This window comes from Chelonus insularis, unplaced genomic scaffold, assembly GCF_013357705.1.
Source record: "Chelonus insularis isolate UGA/USDA-ARS -01 unplaced genomic scaffold, ASM1335770v1 contig_3_pilon, whole genome shotgun sequence".
NCBI lineage: Eukaryota > Metazoa > Arthropoda > Insecta > Hymenoptera > Braconidae > Chelonus > Chelonus insularis.
The window spans coordinates 2824127-2842305 of record NW_023276556.1 but is presented as its reverse complement, the minus strand read 5'-3'; the positions used below and the strand labels follow the sequence as shown (position 1 = coordinate 2842305).

The 18179-nt window shown below is 28.3% G+C and overlaps 3 protein-coding genes across 14 annotated transcripts; 1 reads left to right on the top strand and 2 right to left on the bottom strand.

Annotated features, from left to right (window-relative positions):
- The first annotated feature begins 10 nt into the window (after positions 1-10).
- On the top strand, positions 11-4770 carry spin (Protein spinster). Of its 6 annotated transcripts, XR_004690533.1 has the most exons (10): positions 11-336; positions 435-631; positions 732-1087; positions 1432-1563; positions 1678-1939; positions 2120-2218; positions 2309-2504; positions 2772-2888; positions 3520-3613; positions 4201-4245. XR_004690533.1 is itself a non-coding variant. In XM_035086318.1 (9 exons), exons 1-8 carry the CDS (start codon positions 138-140, stop codon positions 3570-3572), a joined length of 1494 nt encoding a protein of 497 aa, XP_034942209.1. In that variant the 5' UTR covers positions 11-137; the 3' UTR covers positions 3573-3613; positions 4201-4262. The 6 variants fall into 6 exon arrangements, 3 of the variants coding, with proteins under 3 accessions (XP_034942209.1, XP_034942210.1, XP_034942208.1); XR_004690534.1 differs by lacking the exon at positions 3520-3613 and having other exon boundaries at positions 4201-4770; XR_004690532.1 differs by lacking the exon at positions 4201-4245 and having other exon boundaries at positions 3520-4184.
- Positions 4771-5156: 386 nt separating this feature from the next.
- On the bottom strand, positions 5157-14178 carry Mondo (MLX interacting protein mondo). 5 transcript variants are annotated; one of them, XM_035086307.1, is made up of 10 exons: positions 13762-14178; positions 12744-13109; positions 9889-9995; positions 9097-9170; positions 8550-8666; positions 8211-8424; positions 6293-8141; positions 6089-6212; positions 5854-5983; positions 5157-5782 (listed from the first exon to the last, which is right to left on the bottom strand). In XM_035086307.1, the coding sequence occupies exons 2-10, from the start codon at positions 13085-13087 to the stop codon at positions 5661-5663; spliced, it is 3081 nt and encodes a 1026-aa protein (XP_034942198.1). In that variant the 5' UTR covers positions 13088-13109; positions 13762-14178; the 3' UTR covers positions 5157-5660. The 5 variants fall into 5 exon arrangements, with proteins under 5 accessions (XP_034942198.1, XP_034942197.1, XP_034942196.1 ...); XM_035086306.1 differs by having other exon boundaries at positions 5158-5782; positions 8541-8666; positions 12744-13114; XM_035086305.1 differs by having other exon boundaries at positions 5159-5782; positions 8541-8666.
- A 467-nt stretch (positions 14179-14645) lies between these two features.
- LOC118068663 (cGMP-dependent protein kinase, isozyme 1-like) lies at positions 14646-18090 on the bottom strand. 3 transcript variants are annotated; one of them, XM_035086236.1, is made up of 10 exons: positions 17632-18090; positions 17282-17562; positions 16523-16937; positions 16239-16419; positions 16099-16157; positions 15670-15901; positions 15495-15601; positions 15153-15392; positions 14971-15037; positions 14646-14907 (listed from the first exon to the last, which is right to left on the bottom strand). In XM_035086236.1, exons 1-10 carry the CDS (start codon positions 17829-17831, stop codon positions 14812-14814), a joined length of 1878 nt encoding a protein of 625 aa, XP_034942127.1. In that variant the 5' UTR covers positions 17832-18090; the 3' UTR covers positions 14646-14811. The 3 variants fall into 3 exon arrangements, with proteins under 3 accessions (XP_034942127.1, XP_034942125.1, XP_034942128.1); XM_035086234.1 differs by having other exon boundaries at positions 16099-16419; XM_035086237.1 differs by lacking the exon at positions 16099-16157 and having other exon boundaries at positions 15670-15842; positions 16253-16419.
- Between the last annotated feature and the right edge of the window lie 89 nt (positions 18091-18179).

Sequence of the window (18179 nt, the reverse complement as noted above, 5' to 3'; positions counted from 1 at the left end):
ACCATGAAAAAAGTTGCATTATGAGTAATATTTTAAAAAATTAATTGTTTATTTATGTAAAATAAATTTTTAAATTTAAATAAGTTTGATAATAACCAAGTAATACATATTTGTGTAAATAATAAAATCTGTAAAAAATGGATAATACAATAATTGCATCCAATTTATCTAGACAGCATTTAGTTGTTAATGAACAAGTGGATCTTGTAAATAGTGAGATCGAAAGGACACGACCTAATGAAGATTCAAGACCTATTACAATGAGAGAGTGGGTTACTGTTATAATTTTATGTTTTGTTAACCTCATAAATTATATGGACCGTACAACCATAGCTGGTAAAACTTTTTGTTTATTACTCCATTTCTACATAATTTATCGAATTTTAGTTATTTCAAAAATAATTGTAACGATAATCTTCTTATATTTGATCTAGGTGTTTTACCAAATATTCAATCACAGTTTCGTAAGGAGAATGGAGCCTTAGGTTTACTTCAAACAGCTTTTATCATAAGTTATATGTTATTTGCTCCATTATTTGGATATTTAGGCGATAGATACAATAGAAAAGTAATTATGAGTTCTGGAGTATTCATCTGGAGCTTAACAACTTTCATTGGTTCATATATGGAGGTAACATAGATCAACTTTAATAAAAATTATTTATAGAATTAAATTTATTTATTTTACAGTTTGTATATAAAGTCATTGTTTGAAATATTTTTTTTTCTAGACTTATGGAACATTTATTGTATTCAGAATGTGTGTAGGGATCGGAGAAGCAAGTTATTCAACGATAGCACCAACGATAATAAGTGATCTTTTTGTAAAAGACACAAGATCGAAAATGTTAGCTCTATTTTATTTTGCAATACCCGTGGGAAGTGGACTAGGGTATATAATTAGTGGAAAAATAGCTCAAGCTACTGGAAAATGGCAATGGGGATTAAGAGTTACTCCAGTATTTGGAATAATAGCAATTGTTTTAATTCTTTGCTTGGTTAAAGATCCTATTAGAGGAGAAAAAGAAGGAGGTAGTCATATATCTAGTACTTCTTGGATCGTTGATATAAAAACATTATTATCAAAGTTAGTATACACTTTATCTTATATTTACGCATAATAAAATACTGAAATACACAAAAAAGAAATACAATATGCCTCATTAAAATTACATTATCTAATTATCATGATCGATATTAATTTACGATAAATTAAAATGGGCAGCATAAAAAGTAATATGTGATATATTCTGACATTTGACTCTTTGTTTTTTTTTCTTTTTAATAATGGACTGAGTACAAGTTTTTTGTTTAATTATATATTGGTTTCAAGGAGTAACGATAATTGAAATCACTCGACCTAGAGCAGTATTTTTTAAGATTAATTATTATTTAAGTTTACTGATTGGAAAATTATTTTTCTATTTTTAGTCCAAGTTTTATGCTATCAACAGCAGGATTTACGTGTGTAGCATTTGTAACTGGTGCATTAGCATTATGGGCTCCGAAATTTTTACAAATGGGTTTAGCTCTACAAGAAACGAAAACTGTTGTTATAGACGAGTGAGTGTCTTAACTAGTTATAATTATAATATTATCTAAATGATTTTACCCTATTAACTTATAATTTCAATTAAGATAAGAGTAATTAAATTATATTATGATGATTATTTTCAGTGTATCTTTTGTGTTTGGAATCATAGCAATGTTAGCCGGATTAATAGGAGTACCGTTGGGTTCATTTATGGCGCAAAAACTTCGTCTTATTTGGCATCAAGCAGATCCTCTTATCTGTGCTGTTGGTTTACTCGTTAGCACACCTTTAATATTTTTCGCTGTTTTAACGGCTAACAGTCATTCGATCATATGTTTTTTCCTTATCTTCTTTGGACAACTGGCACTTAATCTCACCTGGTCTATTGTCGCTGATATTTTATTGGTAATAAATTAAATACAATAGATTAAATTTGCATAAAAAATGAGTCAAAAAGATTATTTATTTTTTGAATAGACAAAAAATTTATTATCCATATATATTGTCCGAAGAGAAATTTTTGTTTTGTTAGATACCGAAAACCTGATGTTTTTTTAATATTTATTGGATTAAAATTCTTTTTAGTATGTCGTAATTCCTACGAGAAGATCGACGGCTGAAGCTTTCCAAATTCTTGTTGCTCATGCTCTCGGAGATGCTGGAAGTCCTTACCTCATCGGCTTAGTATGTATTTTATTAGTCAATATTTTTATTAATAAAATATAGAAATTTTTTTAAGTAAGTAAATATATTTTTTAATATTTTCTTTTTTAGATGTCCGAAGGAATTCGACCTCTTTTAACTCCAACATCGCCTTTTAGTGACCACGAAGATATGCTGGCACAATTTCGTAGTTTGCAATATTCATTATTTTTAACTGTTTTCGTAGAAGTGATCGGAGGTTTATTTTTCTTCCTCACAGCACTTTACATAGAAAAAGATAAATCGATGGTTGATCTTTCGATAGCTGGTAAGCAAAAAAAATCTGTTAAGGAAAACTAAAGTATTAAATCATAATATAATTATAAGCAATAACGTAATATATAGATAGGATTGGAAATGGATATGAATGCTTTGTAGATAGCGAGAAGACAAATAGTGCTTGGTAGTTTAATAAAATTTAATTTATAAGGGTAAGCTATGTAGGAAGCATTAGTTACAGGCAACGGGATTGGGTGTATATATATATAGTTAAATACATAATTAATTTAAAATTGTTATAAATGTTTTTGCACAGTGCATGAATTGATATCAAGTATGGAGTTAGAGCCACAGGTTTTGGGAGTCAACGAGTAATAATGTGCGTTCCTGATGATTAACAAGTTAAGCGCCAGGAATAGATAGAAATCTGTTGGTAAAAAATTATTGTTAATATTAACATTTTCACTATAATTCATTTTCTATTCAGCAGCAAGCAGTATTGTGTGGTTATACAATTTCATTCTTATAATTGTAATTTGTTTTAATCGGTTATAATCACGGATGTGGGATAATTGGTAAAAATCAACGTAAAGAGTTAAAAGCATCTTTTGAGTTTCGTGCATGTGACCAAAAGAAATAACCGAAATAATGGCGCTTAACGTGTTATATTTTCATTCTGCAGCATAAACTCTGATTTTTTTTATTTTGTGAAGTTTATTATTGCTTTTTATTATTTGTTATATTGGCACCAAAATCAAGGCTTTTTACCGTTCAATTATATTTTATTTTATGATTAAATATCACTACTCATATATTTTGACGCATGTAATATTACGAAATTTTAAACTGAAAGAAAATTTTGATTGAAAGTGGAATGAATTTGTAATGAATTAATTACGAGATAAAAATTTATTTCACAAATGAAATAATTATCAACAAAATCTTTATTCATGAATTGATCCAAATTTTTTTTAAATTTATAAATTCATTTTTTTATTATTCACTGTTTATGATCGGCACTTGCATGGAAAAAATTTATCAACTTAAAAACATGTTTCTTGCAGCTGAATGTTTAGAATCTAAGAATAAAGGGCAAGCAGAATCAACGCATTTGTAGAATCACCAATGGGCCTCACCTGATAGTATGCTGTATATCTGGTACATCATTTACATTTTTTGCCCTTATTTCATTACATTTTTGAGAGAAAATACAGAAATCATAAGGTTTTGTTAAATAATATTCATTTTTAATGTTATAATAACAAAATAACTATTTAAAATCATGATTAAACCATTAACTTTAATCATTAAAAAATTCACAGTATTGCTTTTAAAAAAACCAATTACTAAATCAATAATTTTATAGAAGATTTAATTTAATACACCTAAGCTTGTAAATAATTTTGATAATTAATGTTTCTAATTTAAATTCAGTACTTCAGATTTAGTCATCGAAAAAAGCTGATGAAGCTTGCCTACCAGCCGAAATTTTTTTAATTATTTTGAATTCGCTTGTGATGTGTTTATATGCATGCGAAAATAGTTTTTATTACTTGTTAGAGTTTGATATTTGATTTATGATATTGAAAATAAATATTAGAAATAATTAGTCATCATTTTTTGGTAATTAAGAGGACACAGTTTTAGAAACTTTCCGATTTTGTCTACAAGTATTTCACAAGAGAGAGTTTTTAATGAGTAAATTAATTATTGAGGAATTTAATAGCTATTATTGATTGTTTCAGATACTACTGAGGTGGAGTGTCCACTAGTAGACAATGAAGAATCAGAGAGATAATTTTTTTTTAAAAAAAAGCTTAATTTAAAATTTGACTGACTCATTAATTAATCAATCAATTTATTAATAAAAAAACATTATTTTTCATCATGTATTAATAACTTGCTCATTACTAGTTGTTTAAAATTTTTTTGTAATTAGTTGGATTTTGGCTAGAAATTCAATTATGCAGATCAAAAAGATGATATTATGAAATAACAAAATCAATTCTCTTTGCGAATGCTATTTTCAAAAAATAGATTTGCAAGGCTGTGCAATGATATAAAAGAAATGGTCCCAAATGTTTCTCTTCTATTAGAGATATTGCATAATCATTTCATTTCTACGGCTTAAAGAGTTTGATGTATTTTTCGAAAATTTCTTTTTTATAATAGTTAATAATAATTAGTATTAGGTAGTATTAACAAATGGTATATTATTGTGAATTTTTTCTTATAATCTTGGTAAGCTCATTTTCAGATGATTGTTAGTAGGTAATAATTTTTTATATAAAAATAAAAGATTGATTATTCTCGATACAATTTACTTGCTTCATATTCTTTTTTATGACAAATATAAGTAACTTTTTTACAATATTTGTTAATAACTTTGTATTATTTAAACCTTCTTTATTTATAACAGCGAAATTCTCAATATCGCTCGATGGCATCTCTTAAAATAATCTATTTTTACAAGAAATTAATTCTATTATTCTTTATAAATTGACTCTGACTTCATTGGTATTAATTAATTCTCTATGTTTATTAATTATATAAATGTATGGCCGATTGTATAAAAAATATTTTTTTATGACTTTTTTCTTTTCATTTCTAGTCTAGTTACAATTTTTAATTTTCTTCTATTAAATATATATATATATATATTGCATATATATGTTCATATAATTTTACGTTTATGTATAAACTTATTTTTTATATTAATTGTTAAAGTTTGCCGAACATAGAGTATTAAAAATATATGAATTCTAGTAAATCATTTATCACAAAAAACAGGTCTTAATTCATCACCAACAAATTAGGCAAGTACTAAAAAGGCAATGAAATAATTCATAATTAAAAAACAGCATAATTATAAATCAATAAGTATGCAACAAAACAATAAATTTTATAACAATAACACTAATTGTTTTTATACTCTATACATTCGGCAAAAATTTTTAGAACCCTCTAGTCTTTTGAATTTTTTAATTATTTTATAAGTAAATTAACAATGCTATCTTGACATGGAGATACATTATCTTACGCTTGTTTCTTATTACAACAAATGAGATGAGAAAAGAATTGCACTTGAGTGTTCGTCAAGAATAAATTTGTGCCATACGCGATGGTTGTCTTCTTGATTAAATATATCTAATAATTCTGTTAAATTTAAAGAATAATAACATTTATAAGAACTCTGACATAGTTATCACTGTGTAGATCTTTGCTTTTCTGTATGATTGACAGCTGCAAGTGCTTCTTCAGGTAATCTACTTGGATCGGAAAGTATGTCTGTTGCTGTACAAAGATACCTCAGCGAATTTAAGACCGCTAAAATTAAATTATTATTTAGATATTTCTATTGATTTGATTTAAGTATTATAATTATTTTTTTTAAGTACCTGGTCTAAGATCTACAAGAGAACAGCTTTGTTCAACCCAAATCATTGTACTCCGGCATAAATCGTCTATACTTGCTGTTGAGACCGATCCATTGAACGATATCAATAGTGGCTCTAATAGTTTGCTGAACTAATTAAAAGAATTAAAGAAAATAGTCAAAAAAATGTAATTTTTTCATTAAATACTACAAAATTGTGCAAATAAATAAAATAAAATTTTTTAAGAAAAGGATACGATCCAAAATTTCCAATTTTCTTGAGTACGTTTTCGAACGTATTCATCATACATTTCCTTCATTTTACTTGTTCTTTGTCTAGACACCGGAGCTCCAGTTGCTGGTAATAGAGACTGACAATTACTAAAACAAAATAAGAATAATTTTGTCATTTTGTACATACAAAATAATAAATTAATGTAAATGAATAAACATTGAATTACCTTATGGAAGTATTCAAAGTTTCAATTTGTTTTCTAAGATTATCCATTTCTTCATTGAGTTGATTTCTTTCTGCTCTTAACTGTCTAATGTAATCCGCACCTTTTTGTAACATTGCCGCTTTGCTTAATTTTGTATTAGGATTTTGGCTGAGTTGTGGAATAAGACTGTGTAACATATCAAAGCCATTTTTAATATTATATCTCCGTTTTTGTTCAGCATGAATATGTCCAACTCGTCGTTGTTCTTTGTATTGTCCACGTTCAGGTTCGCCCTTAACAAAAATTCTCGAGGGCGAAAGAGGACTACCAATGCTCATAGGACTATGTAGAGGACTAATATTTAAAGCTTGAGGACTATGTGCGCTAGTGGAATCATTTGGAGAACCTGGGCTGCCTTGAGTTTGATGATTTTGGCCTGTAGGATTGAGCATTACTTGAGTGTTGGTTCTTTGATGCGTTTGAGACTGTCCAGGTGTTGGATTTGATAGAGTTTGAATCGTAATGGGTGTAGTGATTTGAGTAGAATTAGACACTTGACCAACTAAAGTAGTTGGTGGAAACATAGGTAAAATATTTTTAACCGTAGGCGTCGAAGTCGTCGATACTGACATTATTTTTTCGGGTCCACTAGTTACTGTATACAAATTAGATGAGTTATTGGTCAATAAATGTGCTAAAAGTACATTATTGTTGAGGTTTAACGTTGGATCACTAACAGCAGATACTAAAGGTGGTGGATTTCTTGGACCAGAAAGAGCTGAACTACTCCTCGATCTACTTCTTGCTTTCATTTGATATTTTGGCACAGCAAAAATATCTTCTTTTTCTACATTTAAAATATTCGTGGGTCGCGGTAAAAGCTTTGCTTGGTGAGGAGTTGCAGTTAAGTCTAATCCAGATGGCTTACATTGAAGAAGAATATGTGATTGCGCTGGCGAACTTGGTGTTGATACTGAAACTGTAACTGGAGCAGTAATACTCTTTATGTTATTCGCTTTAAACTTGTACTGTGGATTGAAAGACTGTGGTAAAGTAGTAGTAGTAGATAATTTATACGTCTGCTGAGGTTGGATCAGCTTAAAAGGATCGGAAATTTGATTTGGTACTGGTAAAGGTTTAATAGCTCTCTGTTGAGTTTCATGAGGTACTTGAGGAAAACTAGATGGAGTTATGAGGCCATGAACCTGACTATCTACTGACGGTATTTGATTTGTAACACTTATTCCTACTGGAGTAGAGTTTGAATTTATTTGAACTGTTTGAAGTTCTAAAGAATTAAACGTTGGTCGGGGAGAGGCTTGTGCTTGATGCTGAGAATAAGAAACGACTTGTTGCGGTTGATTAAATGTTTGTTGAGGTGGCTGTTGAATAATTCGGTTTCCTCGAGTCATTGGTCGACCAGCACGAGGTATTTTTTCTCTCATTACTGTGTTGTTTTCATAAGGTTGTCTTCCTGGATTATAATTTTCCGTAATATTTACTGTATTACTTCTATAAACATTAGATTCCTGTGGTTGAGTATAAATTTTTGCTGTATACTGAAGATTTTGTGAATCTGGAGATTGATTTTGCCGTTGAACAATAGTTTGCACTGGTGCTTGAGAATTATTTGTTACTGGAGCTTCGTTTATTTGATTACTTTCTTGATTTAGTGATGTCATCAAATCAAGATCAGAATAATTGCTACTTAATCCACCACTTCTAAATATATCTTCTTCTTCAGGTACTGGTGGAAGTTTACAGTTTAAAAATTCCTGTAAGGGTTCTAAGGTATCCATAAAGTCGTCTAAGTTTGGTTGAAGTGGTCCCAGACTAGGTTGAATAAAATCCGCCAAACTTGCACCACGTGCTAAGAATATAAAAACTGTTAATAAAAAATAAAAATAACTTTGAAAAGGTTACTTTCAATATATTTTACCAATTTCACGAGGATCAGGGAAATAAATAGGCTGGTTAGAACTAATTGTTGAAAAGAGAGTATCTGTCATTAGTTCCATATAATCCGCATCTACCATCATACTATCCGGGCCTTGTACTCCGCTTAAATTTCCGTGTGAGCTTGTCATACTTCCAGGAAAACTCCCTGATGATTCCATTCCACCGCCCCAATCTAGAACGTCCATCGATTCCAACTGCAATTATTTTATTGAAGATTTAATAAAATTCATAAAACTTTTTTCATTACTTTAGTTATAAAAGATTTCAACTTAAAATTCATTACTATCATTATCAATAATTATAACTTTACCATATCTACCCCATCTTTGTTGGTCCATCCTAAGATCTTGTTGCGATAAAACATGCGCCATTTTTTATACTCAGCAGTAACAGCAGCAAGTTTTCGTTTCCAATATTTACCTTCCAGTACCACAGCCTAAAATAATAATCAATTAAAATTTATCATTGTTGGTTCTATTAAGTTTTTTATCAATTAAATGATCAAATTTATCTTGTTAATATAAAATAAAAATAGCATTTTTTGTTATCGAAAAAAAATTAAAGACGATTGATATAAATAATATCTATTATATATTATTTTCAATGATCTGATAAATTAGCAATAATTAAAAAAGTATTACTTAAAATAAAAATTTAATACAATTTAATTTTTAAATAAAATAATTAAAAGCTTTATTTATCTAAATGTTAATTTAAAAACAATGAATAAATTTTTTGATATATTTGATACTGCGATTATAACTCCAATTTTATCAATACACTTCATGAAGCCTGTCTCAATGTAATTAGACCACGATATCTCGGTAAGGCTTCTTTTAATTGAGAACATCAATAGTTAGACTTACTTCAGGCTTATTGTGGGTATCCACATCAAGGGGCGAGGCGAATTGGCACACTAGAGTATTTTGCTTCAAAATAACTGAAACAAATTAATAATTATTTTTTTTTAACTGTCAGTACTTGGAATATTTAAATAAAGTTTTCTCCACAAAGAGTATACTTTTTTCTCAATTAATTACCAATTATTCTATGGAGTATTTTTATGGAATTTATGCCCAGAACAATCTTTCATAACTAGCTACCACCTTCTACAAGTATTTTTGCAATTTTATGAAATAATGTATCTTTTATAGACATTAGTCCAATACCAACTTTACGTTTACGCATTGTCGAATTTTTTTTTTTAATAACTATTCAATTACTAATTTTCTATAATTTAATTGATAATTATAATTAATAAATTTTGAATAAAAAAAAATTATTTTAAATATATGTCCTGTAGTGAAAATTATCAATAAATGTTATCTAAATAAAGTATAAATCAATAAAAAAATTAGTTTTTTATTCTTGCGAAATTTCTTGAACGATATCTCGATTTAAACTGACTGAAGAGGAGAAACACGACGTAAAGAATGTACTGATTACTTATAAAAAGAGTACAAAATGTACAATCAGAGTGGGGAATAAACACGTGGAGATCACATGTACGGATTGTTGCATTTAAAAATCATTTGCTATCACTTCATAACCATTCTGTCTTATCTCAGTTCATGCTTTTTTCTTTATTTAAACTTTTTAACACCACTTTTCTCTTAATAATACCATCTAATCCCATTACGATAGATTTAGACACTTACATTGCATATGCCAGCACCTCCAAATAACATTGTTCAATCTTATCTTGTCTTTCCATCTTAATCTGATACCTTTAAAACGATTCCACTTTGGCGATGTTAATTTCTGTCTGAAACAAATGCAAAATTTTATGATTATAATTTTTATAAATACAACTATTAATGATCATTGAATTAAATATATGATAGATAAATAAAAATATCAGTAAAATTATCAATAATTTCAGTGGTTTTCCATGCAATACAATGATAAGACAATCATTGCATCGATAATCAATTTTAATCTTTGATGATTCTCGTTTCTTGTATATTAAATATCTTTTTCGTAACATCATCGTATGATATGATGATAACTCTTCAGAAAAATTAACATATTGTCAACAATGTATCTGCAATTTTATTTCTTAGAATCTTATTCAATCGTAATAATCAAAATTATTGTGGTAACTATCAACTAGTGAAATTTGATGATAAACCATCCTCTTCGATGCTACAACACTTATCATGAACCTTTTTAAATTCTAATTTATTTATCTGCCAAAAGTAACATCAAAATTAGAAAAGTTTTTTTTTATTATTTCATATTCCATATTTTAGTTTATAACAAGTTGAAGTTAATTTCGGCATGAAGTCGGCCGATTATTCTTATCAGATAAAGTTGTTTGTCATGATAACTAAACGAGTGATGTGCTTAGAATATCAATGAGAAGAAGTAGATAGATGAATTTACAGAAATAATATTCCATATAAAAAGATGTTCTAAATATATAATCAATCATTATTTCCATGATTAAAAATAACATGTCTTTTAAACGAGATGTAAATATCTAATAATAAATCAATTGTTGTATTCATTCTCAAGGCGTGATTCGATGCTTGTTGCTTGACTTTATCAATATTTGACAGTTCAAGCATTAAGATGTGATGATAACTTGACCTCTGTTGAGTAAAATGATAATCCATCGTTATATGTAATAATTAGTTGACGTTTCCGTAAACTTTTCTTTGATATTTCACTTATTTTTTACATTAGTAAATTATTTGATTTGATTACACATTCTTTAATGTTATCATTGAAAATTCGTTTATTTATTCAAAATCATGTTTTTTGTATGTATTGTGATAATGTCACACTTACTCGTGCGATTTTTCTGATACACATGGTTTTACAATTTACAAATTCACATGATTATCTAGATTGTCAATTAAATAACAATGTTTTCCAAAGTAAAGTCAATTGAACATTACAATTAAAGTAGAATTCATTCAATTAAAATTGATAAAAAAATTATTCGAATGGCGTAAGAAGCTTGTTAAAGACTTAATATGATTTATTTCTTGTTTGAATAAATGTCGAAATGCACTCGTGCTTCTGAAAAAAGTCATCTGTATTTAATTTAATGTGTGGTTATTATGAGATTGAATGAAAATTGGAAAGACATCGTTTGTCATTTGATTCAATTGTTATGTTGATGCACAAGTTCTTTCATTAAATTCAATCGTCTATTATTAAATGCATTACGTGAATAATAATAATACATTATGGGTTTTCATTTGATTTTTTTCTTATACATATCTTCAAATCAATAAAACTTTTTAGACTTAACGTATGGTAGTTTTAATCCTGTATCTTTTGCTGTCATACAAAATTTTTCATTTACTATAGTGTTCATTTATTGTTACTATTAATTATTAATAATAATTTTAACTAATAATTAGTTCTAAATTGTGTTTTAACAATTATAAATACATCATTATGTTAACTTTTTACATTTAAAAATCTAATATTTTCAACATTAAGAATATTTAGTTATCTTAATGAAGTGTAATGAGTAATTTAATCATTTGTATATATTTAAAAAAAATACTACTCTACAGTTAAGTGAATAATAATAGTTACATATCTATTTGAGTCATAAGAAAAAATTAATAATCATTTTAAAATGTTTTACAATTGGTAAATACAATTATTTGAAATAATAAGTTTGTATGATATGGTTATAAAGATATTTTTACTAGTGTAAATAAATTTTTATATAGATTATTATCCATTAATAACAATAATTTAAGATACTAGTTAAATAAAAAAAACTTACAAACTCAACTTTAAATATATAATTACACTTAAATTCGAATTAAAAATTTTTAAACATTAAATTTTATTAGATAATATTTCAAAAAGTGTTTAAATAATTAAAAATATAAAAACATGTGATCGCAAATATAATAAAACACTTTAATTCATGTGTAAATTGTCATGCATCTTAGACAATTCAAATAAAATGGACTAGTGTTAACAATAAAATATTCTTTGTTTGAACAACGTTTCATTTCTATTAGTATATCAAATTTTTTCTTAACAGCGAAGTAATTTTACCAATTATCTAGCTCATTAATAGCTATTTAAATTTTCTCATTCATTCTCCTAATTGTCATAGATATATTTTTTTAAATTAGATTTTTTTTTCCCTCAATTTTCTTAATAAAAACACTAGGTAATTAGAATAAATACATTTAAACAATTCGTTTGATTTTATCCCGAACGTAGAAGAGAGGAAAAAATTTGATTTCGTTCATTAAACCGAGTACTCTTAAAGCAATTACGTAAGCACGTTTGAAGCAACACGTGGTTGGTCGATTCACTCCCTTCTACTTTCCTTTCATGTGTGATATTCAACATAAGCTATATATATATATATATTTATAAAAGACGTTTGGATAGTTTTTTCCAAATATTTTAGTTGATTGCAATGAGTTTAAATCAAAGTCCACTTCAATCTTTGATAACCACAACCTTTATTTTTCTGATGAAGCGTAAAAAATTTTTATTAAAATGATAAAAAAAATATTTATCTCACCTGTAAGCCAATGACATGCATTGGAAGAGTTTATTTAGAGAAGTTTCAATACTAAGTTGTTGTGGACTTTTCTCTGTTGACGAGTTTGTAATGAATTTATCTATAGAAAATCCGACAGGTGCGATAATTGTATTTTTTACAGCTTCTTCTTCAGGTACAGGTACAGCTAATTCATCTTCATCATCTTGAGCTTCTGCTTCAAAATCTGAGACCATAAAATGACCAGAATGGATGGTTTCTTTAGAGTCTTTGGAGTCTCTTTTGACTCGGTGAACACCCTGGTGTTCGGAAGACATTTCTCTGGCTGTCATAACGGGCTTTCTATACATCAGCTCTGCTTGCATCTCCCTTGATACCTTTGGTAATCTATCCTTGGCAAAATAAACAATAATCAACTGGTAATAATGAATGAATGAATTTCTTATTAGGACTGTATGCGTTCCATTTTTTATCTTGTACAAGTTGCACTTTGACCCCAATTATTTATTTATTTTTACATCATAATATTGTAGTAATTGATTTAATTGTAATTACAATAAACATCAATAGTATCTCTGGTTGAATGATCTTCAGTCAGTGGAAATTCTTGCTTCATCATGGTAACAAAGAGACTTTTTCATAAAATCGAGTGGAAAATTTATTAAGCATTGTGTTTTGTATAAAATCATCAAGGAAATCTATCCACGCCTGCTTTAGCAACAACCAATTGGCAATCAGAGTGAAATCCAAGTGTAACTGATTCTCGGAGTTAGTCTATCAGCTACACATTCCTTTGAAGCTGCCCTAGTCTACCATCTAATCGTCTGATAAATATGGAACGCATCCAGTGTCATGTTTTCTTACATTCTCTAGTCTCTTCATTCACATTGAATGAGCAATAAACAAGTTTGAGAGCGGAAGAGACGAGAGAATGAAGCAATATGCGATGCAGATTAATCTAGGCAGCTTATTTTCATTTGCCAACATCACTTAGTAAGCAGGTAGAGAAGAAGGGGATGTCGCAAAATAAATTGCTCACCTCACTAGTCCTCGTGGCACTCGTGGTAAACTAGAATAACCTCCTTTGTTAAATCGAAATAAATTTTTGTTTGATTTGATTTTATTATAAATTCCTTTGATTGAACTCTGGGGAATTAAATCACAATGACGATTAACGACACACACGTTCACAATCACACGATGGCGGGTACCACGAGAGAAAAAATATGGAACACTCGCGGCAGTGCAAACAGACGCCGTCAGGCGCCAATAACTTCCAGTGCTTTGAGCTCTGATTTTAGCTCTAAAGCTTTAATTCTCGACATACCAAATCTCATGCTGACAGAAACGGCATTTAACGTGCGCGACGAAACGTCTTATTGTGTGTACAAAGAATGCAGCACAGCTGAGCGAGGCAAACGTGTGCCCCAAGTACAGACTGCACCCACACGTCTCATATATTCAGCGCTACTATCGGTGAAAGTCCAAACTGCGGTTTTTAGGTTAACTACGCATGCGTTGATAAAAATGCGCGCGCAATTAATTACACTTGCGTTTCATGTGTTATTGTTTACAAATAGAAAACGTGTTTTGTGAATAAATTATCCATTGTTGAGCATAAATACTTTCAAAAAATTACTGACCAACCGAAAGAAACTTTGTTATACAATTTTCAAGGCTGAATAAATGTATTATGTTTGAAAAATTACTACCAAAATCTATTGACTATTTCATTAGTTTACATATGTCAATGATTCACGTTTCCATATTCAAATCATCAATTTAACTAGTTTTTTGAAACAATTGTTTACTTACGTTAATTATTAAAATTTTATTGTTTCAAACGTCTACAAAGTAGACTTATTTAAATATTTGTCATTGAATAAAGAAGTCAACTTCAGTTATCCACAGTCTGTACTAGATTTTATTGAAACAGTTGTTTTTTAAAATAGAAAATTGAATACAAAAATTAAATAATATTTGTCATATAAACACGTATATTATTGTAACGCAAGATTATGAATAATCTCAATGATTTTGATGAATCTGAAAATATTCATTATGTGAGAGTGGAATTATAAAAGTGTTTTTAAAAGTCATCATCCCATCCAGAAAAATCATCAGCCACTAGTTCGTGTTCCACAGGGTATTTATCAAAATATTTCGTGTCTAAATGACTAGTTAGCTGCAAAGTAAGTAATAAATAAAATAATCGACAATAATTACTCTATTGTTGCATGTATATTACCTTTAACAGAAACGGAGATGTCAATGTTCTACCACGAAGCGATTTCCAATCAAACATTTTTAGCCATCTTAATGTCAATGTCAAATTAAAAAAATTATCATAACATTATAAAAACAAATGAAAATTTTGAGAAGTTACAACATTGTCATAAAATGTTAATCAGCTGAAGATTATTGACTTACTTATGATTACGAATATCAGCTATACCATTACGTAAATTTCCTAAACGTTCAACAGGTTTAGGCCTTAAAAGTTTGTGAATGATGTCAATTGCGTTTGGCTTCAGATTCTTAGGCATCCTTGCATAGTTTATTCCTTCAATGATTTTTTTATAAAGCTCTAAACGGTCGTCATCTTCAAATGGAAGTCGTCCTGTTAGCAATTCATAAATTACAATTCCCAAGGACCAGTAATCTACGGCTCTTTAAAACAATGATTTATTTTAACCTTTGACAACTAATTTTTTAATGATAAATCTAATTATTTAAAGTGATAAATTATTTATTGATGATTCAGTAATTTACCTATCATGTCCTTCCTTGAGAATTATTTCAGGAGCCATGTATTCTGCTGTTCCAACGAAAGACCATGTTTTGTAAGGTCCAACTCTTTTACCAGTACCAAAATCAGTCTTAAAAAAAATATTTTTGTTCTTGAAGTCAGTTAATAAAAGGTAAATAGGATGATTTAATTATTCACCAGCTTTGCATATCCTTGACTATCTAGGAGAATATTATCAGGTTTAATATCTCTGCAAATAATATCGAGTGAGTGCAGATGATCTAAAGCTTCAACAATACATGCTGATATAAATTTCACAGCTGTATTATCATATCTTCCACTTCTGTATAAACCAGTTCGCAAATCTCCACCTAAGCAAGCTTCCAAAAGTAAATAAACGTACTTGAGATCTTTAAATGTTGCGTATAATCTGAAAAATAATTATTATTTCAGTATTTTTTCTTATTTAGTATTTCATGATAATAAATTGTTTTATATTTTATTGGACCACTTGGTTATTATGAGCAATGATTTATTCTACGAAGAATAACATGATATTCCAAAAAATTATTCGCTGCTTTGTAACTTAGAATTGACTATTATTAGCTAATTTGATAAAATACTTACTTGCAAATAAATGGTGATTTGCATGATTGCATAATATACTTTTCAGTCAACATATATTTCTGGTAATTAAGATTACGTATAAAAATTTTAGGAACCTTTTTCAAAACGAAACTAGTATTAGAAATAGATTTTATCGTAACTAAATAAACTGTACCAAAGCTGCCTTTGCCAATTAAATTTCTGACTTGAATATCTTGGAATTTTAAATCAGGATATTCATTTTTCCAGTCAATGTGCCATAATTTTATCCTCTTTTCATAGTCTGCTTCCCAGTTTTTCTGTTTTATTGCTTCAATATCACCCAAGTAATCTAGAAAAGTCCTGTAGTATTGAAAGATAGATTAAAGTTTACAATTTTTCTAGCTTTTTGAACATGAATTAATCAGAAAATCCTCAACATTTTTATAGATCCAGTTATTCTTACTTTCTATCAATTGTTAAACATTCAACTCCAGGTGCTAGAGCAATAGCATTAGCTTGTCTTCGATTATCTCCTTCTGCATATAGAGCTTTTTCTCCAAAGTAACCACCTTTATGTATCTTTGTTAATTCTACTTCTTCACCATTGCCATAGGTTTTAGTTATTTTTACACTACCACAATTGATTATGTAAAACTTATCTCCAATTGTTCCTTCACGGACAATGTAAGCATCAGTAATAAAGAATTCAATACACATGAGTTCAGATATTTTTGCAAGAGCATGACGAGAAACATCTTTAAGAAATGGAATTTTTCCAAGCATTTCAATGTTATCTCTAGAAGCTAATTCTATTCTATTTATTATTGTTGCTAGAAAAGATGATCTATCCAACATCCAAACCTTTCCTGTTGTTTTGGCTAAAATTTTTTATTGTTTTTTAAATTAACTCCCAATAAAGCTTGAAAAATATTAGAAAAAAAGATCATAGAATTACTCATAAATTAGTAAAATAATGAGTTGTAATTATTTTAGACTCGTCAAAGATAATTAGCAATAACTTTTAACAATTAAATAATTAATAATGATTTATTAAAAGAATAAAAGTTATAATGATACCGGTTTTTAATGACTTGTTATTAAGATTTATGATCACTTTAATAGCTAATACCAATGAGTATGATTTTATAGTGATTTTTAAATTAGAAATGAAATATTTCTCCTAAACAATTTTTTTTTCTAGAAAAATATTTTGAAAAATTACCATCTATTGAAACTAATCGTTTAACATTATACAATAAAGCAAGTTCTCCAAAAGCCACTCCAGGTCCAAAAGAGCCTTGAAATTGATCTCCTTTATAAATGTCAAACGTTCCTTCTTCAGAAATATAGAAATGATGGCCCATATCACCTTCTTGAATTAACCGTGTTTTTGGAGGAATTTCTTTAGGATACATAGCATGAATCATTCCTTCTATCTGGTTGTCATTAAGATTTGCTAGGAAATCATTGTTTTTGATTGCTTCTCTTAGTTTGGATTCTGTACTACAATAGAAAAATTTAATTTAGTTTCAGCTTGACGAGAAAGAGAATAATTATAAAAATAATATTTACTTAGGATCCTTTTTATAATTTTTTAGTAATTCATGAGTGAATCTTCTAATTATTCCTCCTTCACCTAAAATATCATTCTTTCGCACTACTGATAATCGTCGGTAAATTTGTTGTTCATTTTGATCAAGTTTTATGTCACTATTGAGGTCGAAAGTTAGCCCAGTTCGATTTAAAGGAGTTGGACAACACAAGAACTTCATTTTTCCATATTTTAATATAAACAATTGTAAAGAGATAATAAATCATGTATCATTCTTCTTCTTTGTAAACTTAGGATTTAGGAACTTTGTACTACTGATAGACAATGATATCAACTAACTATCCTACATATTTGTAGAGAATGTAAAAGCTCTTCCTACAGATCTTATCTAAACAGATAACAAACGACGAGGTTGCAGTTATCAAGTATTGTATACATTCAAGTATCAGTAATAAAAAAGATAAATGTTGGTTTTAATTATAAATACTTTAAATTCGCTTTCTTGAGATTTGAACTGATTGTTTTGTAATCGATAATAATGAATAATAAGTTATTAATTGACAAGGCC

What these genes read in the sequence shown, in the direction of transcription:
- spin (XM_035086317.1), top strand. Translation starts at nt 138, where the DNA reads ATGGATAATACAATAATTGCATCCAATTTATCTAGACAGCATTTAGTT. An exon ending in GGACCGTACAACCATAGCTG is followed by an intron (nt 337 to 434) that starts GTAAAACTTTTT and finishes TATTTGATCTAG; the next exon opens with GTGTTTTACCAAATATTCAA. An exon ending in GGTTGATCTTTCGATAGCTG is followed by an intron (nt 2,505 to 2,771) that starts GTAAGCAAAAAA and finishes GTTTTTGCACAG; the next exon opens with TGCATGAATTGATATCAAGT.
- Mondo (XM_035086306.1), bottom strand. Translation starts at nt 13,087, where the DNA reads ATGCAAGCAGAGCTGATGTATAGAAAGCCCGTTATGACAGCCAGAGAA. An exon ending in ATACCCACAATAAGCCTGAA is followed by an intron (nt 8,667 to 9,096) that starts GTAAGTCTAACT and finishes TTATTATTTTAG; the next exon opens with GCTGTGGTACTGGAAGGTAA. An exon ending in ACAAAGATGGGGTAGATATG is followed by an intron (nt 8,425 to 8,540) that starts GTAAAGTTATAA and finishes AAATAATTGCAG; the next exon opens with TTGGAATCGATGGACGTTCT.
- LOC118068663 (XM_035086234.1), bottom strand. Translation starts at nt 17,831, where the DNA reads ATGAAGTTCTTGTGTTGTCCAACTCCTTTAAATCGAACTGGGCTAACT. An exon ending in TGTTTAACAATTGATAGAAA is followed by an intron (nt 16,420 to 16,522) that starts GTAAGAATAACT and finishes TCAATACTACAG; the next exon opens with GACTTTTCTAGATTACTTGG. An exon ending in GCTGATATTCGTAATCATAA is followed by an intron (nt 15,038 to 15,152) that starts GTAAGTCAATAA and finishes ATTGACATTAAG; the next exon opens with ATGGCTAAAAATGTTTGATT.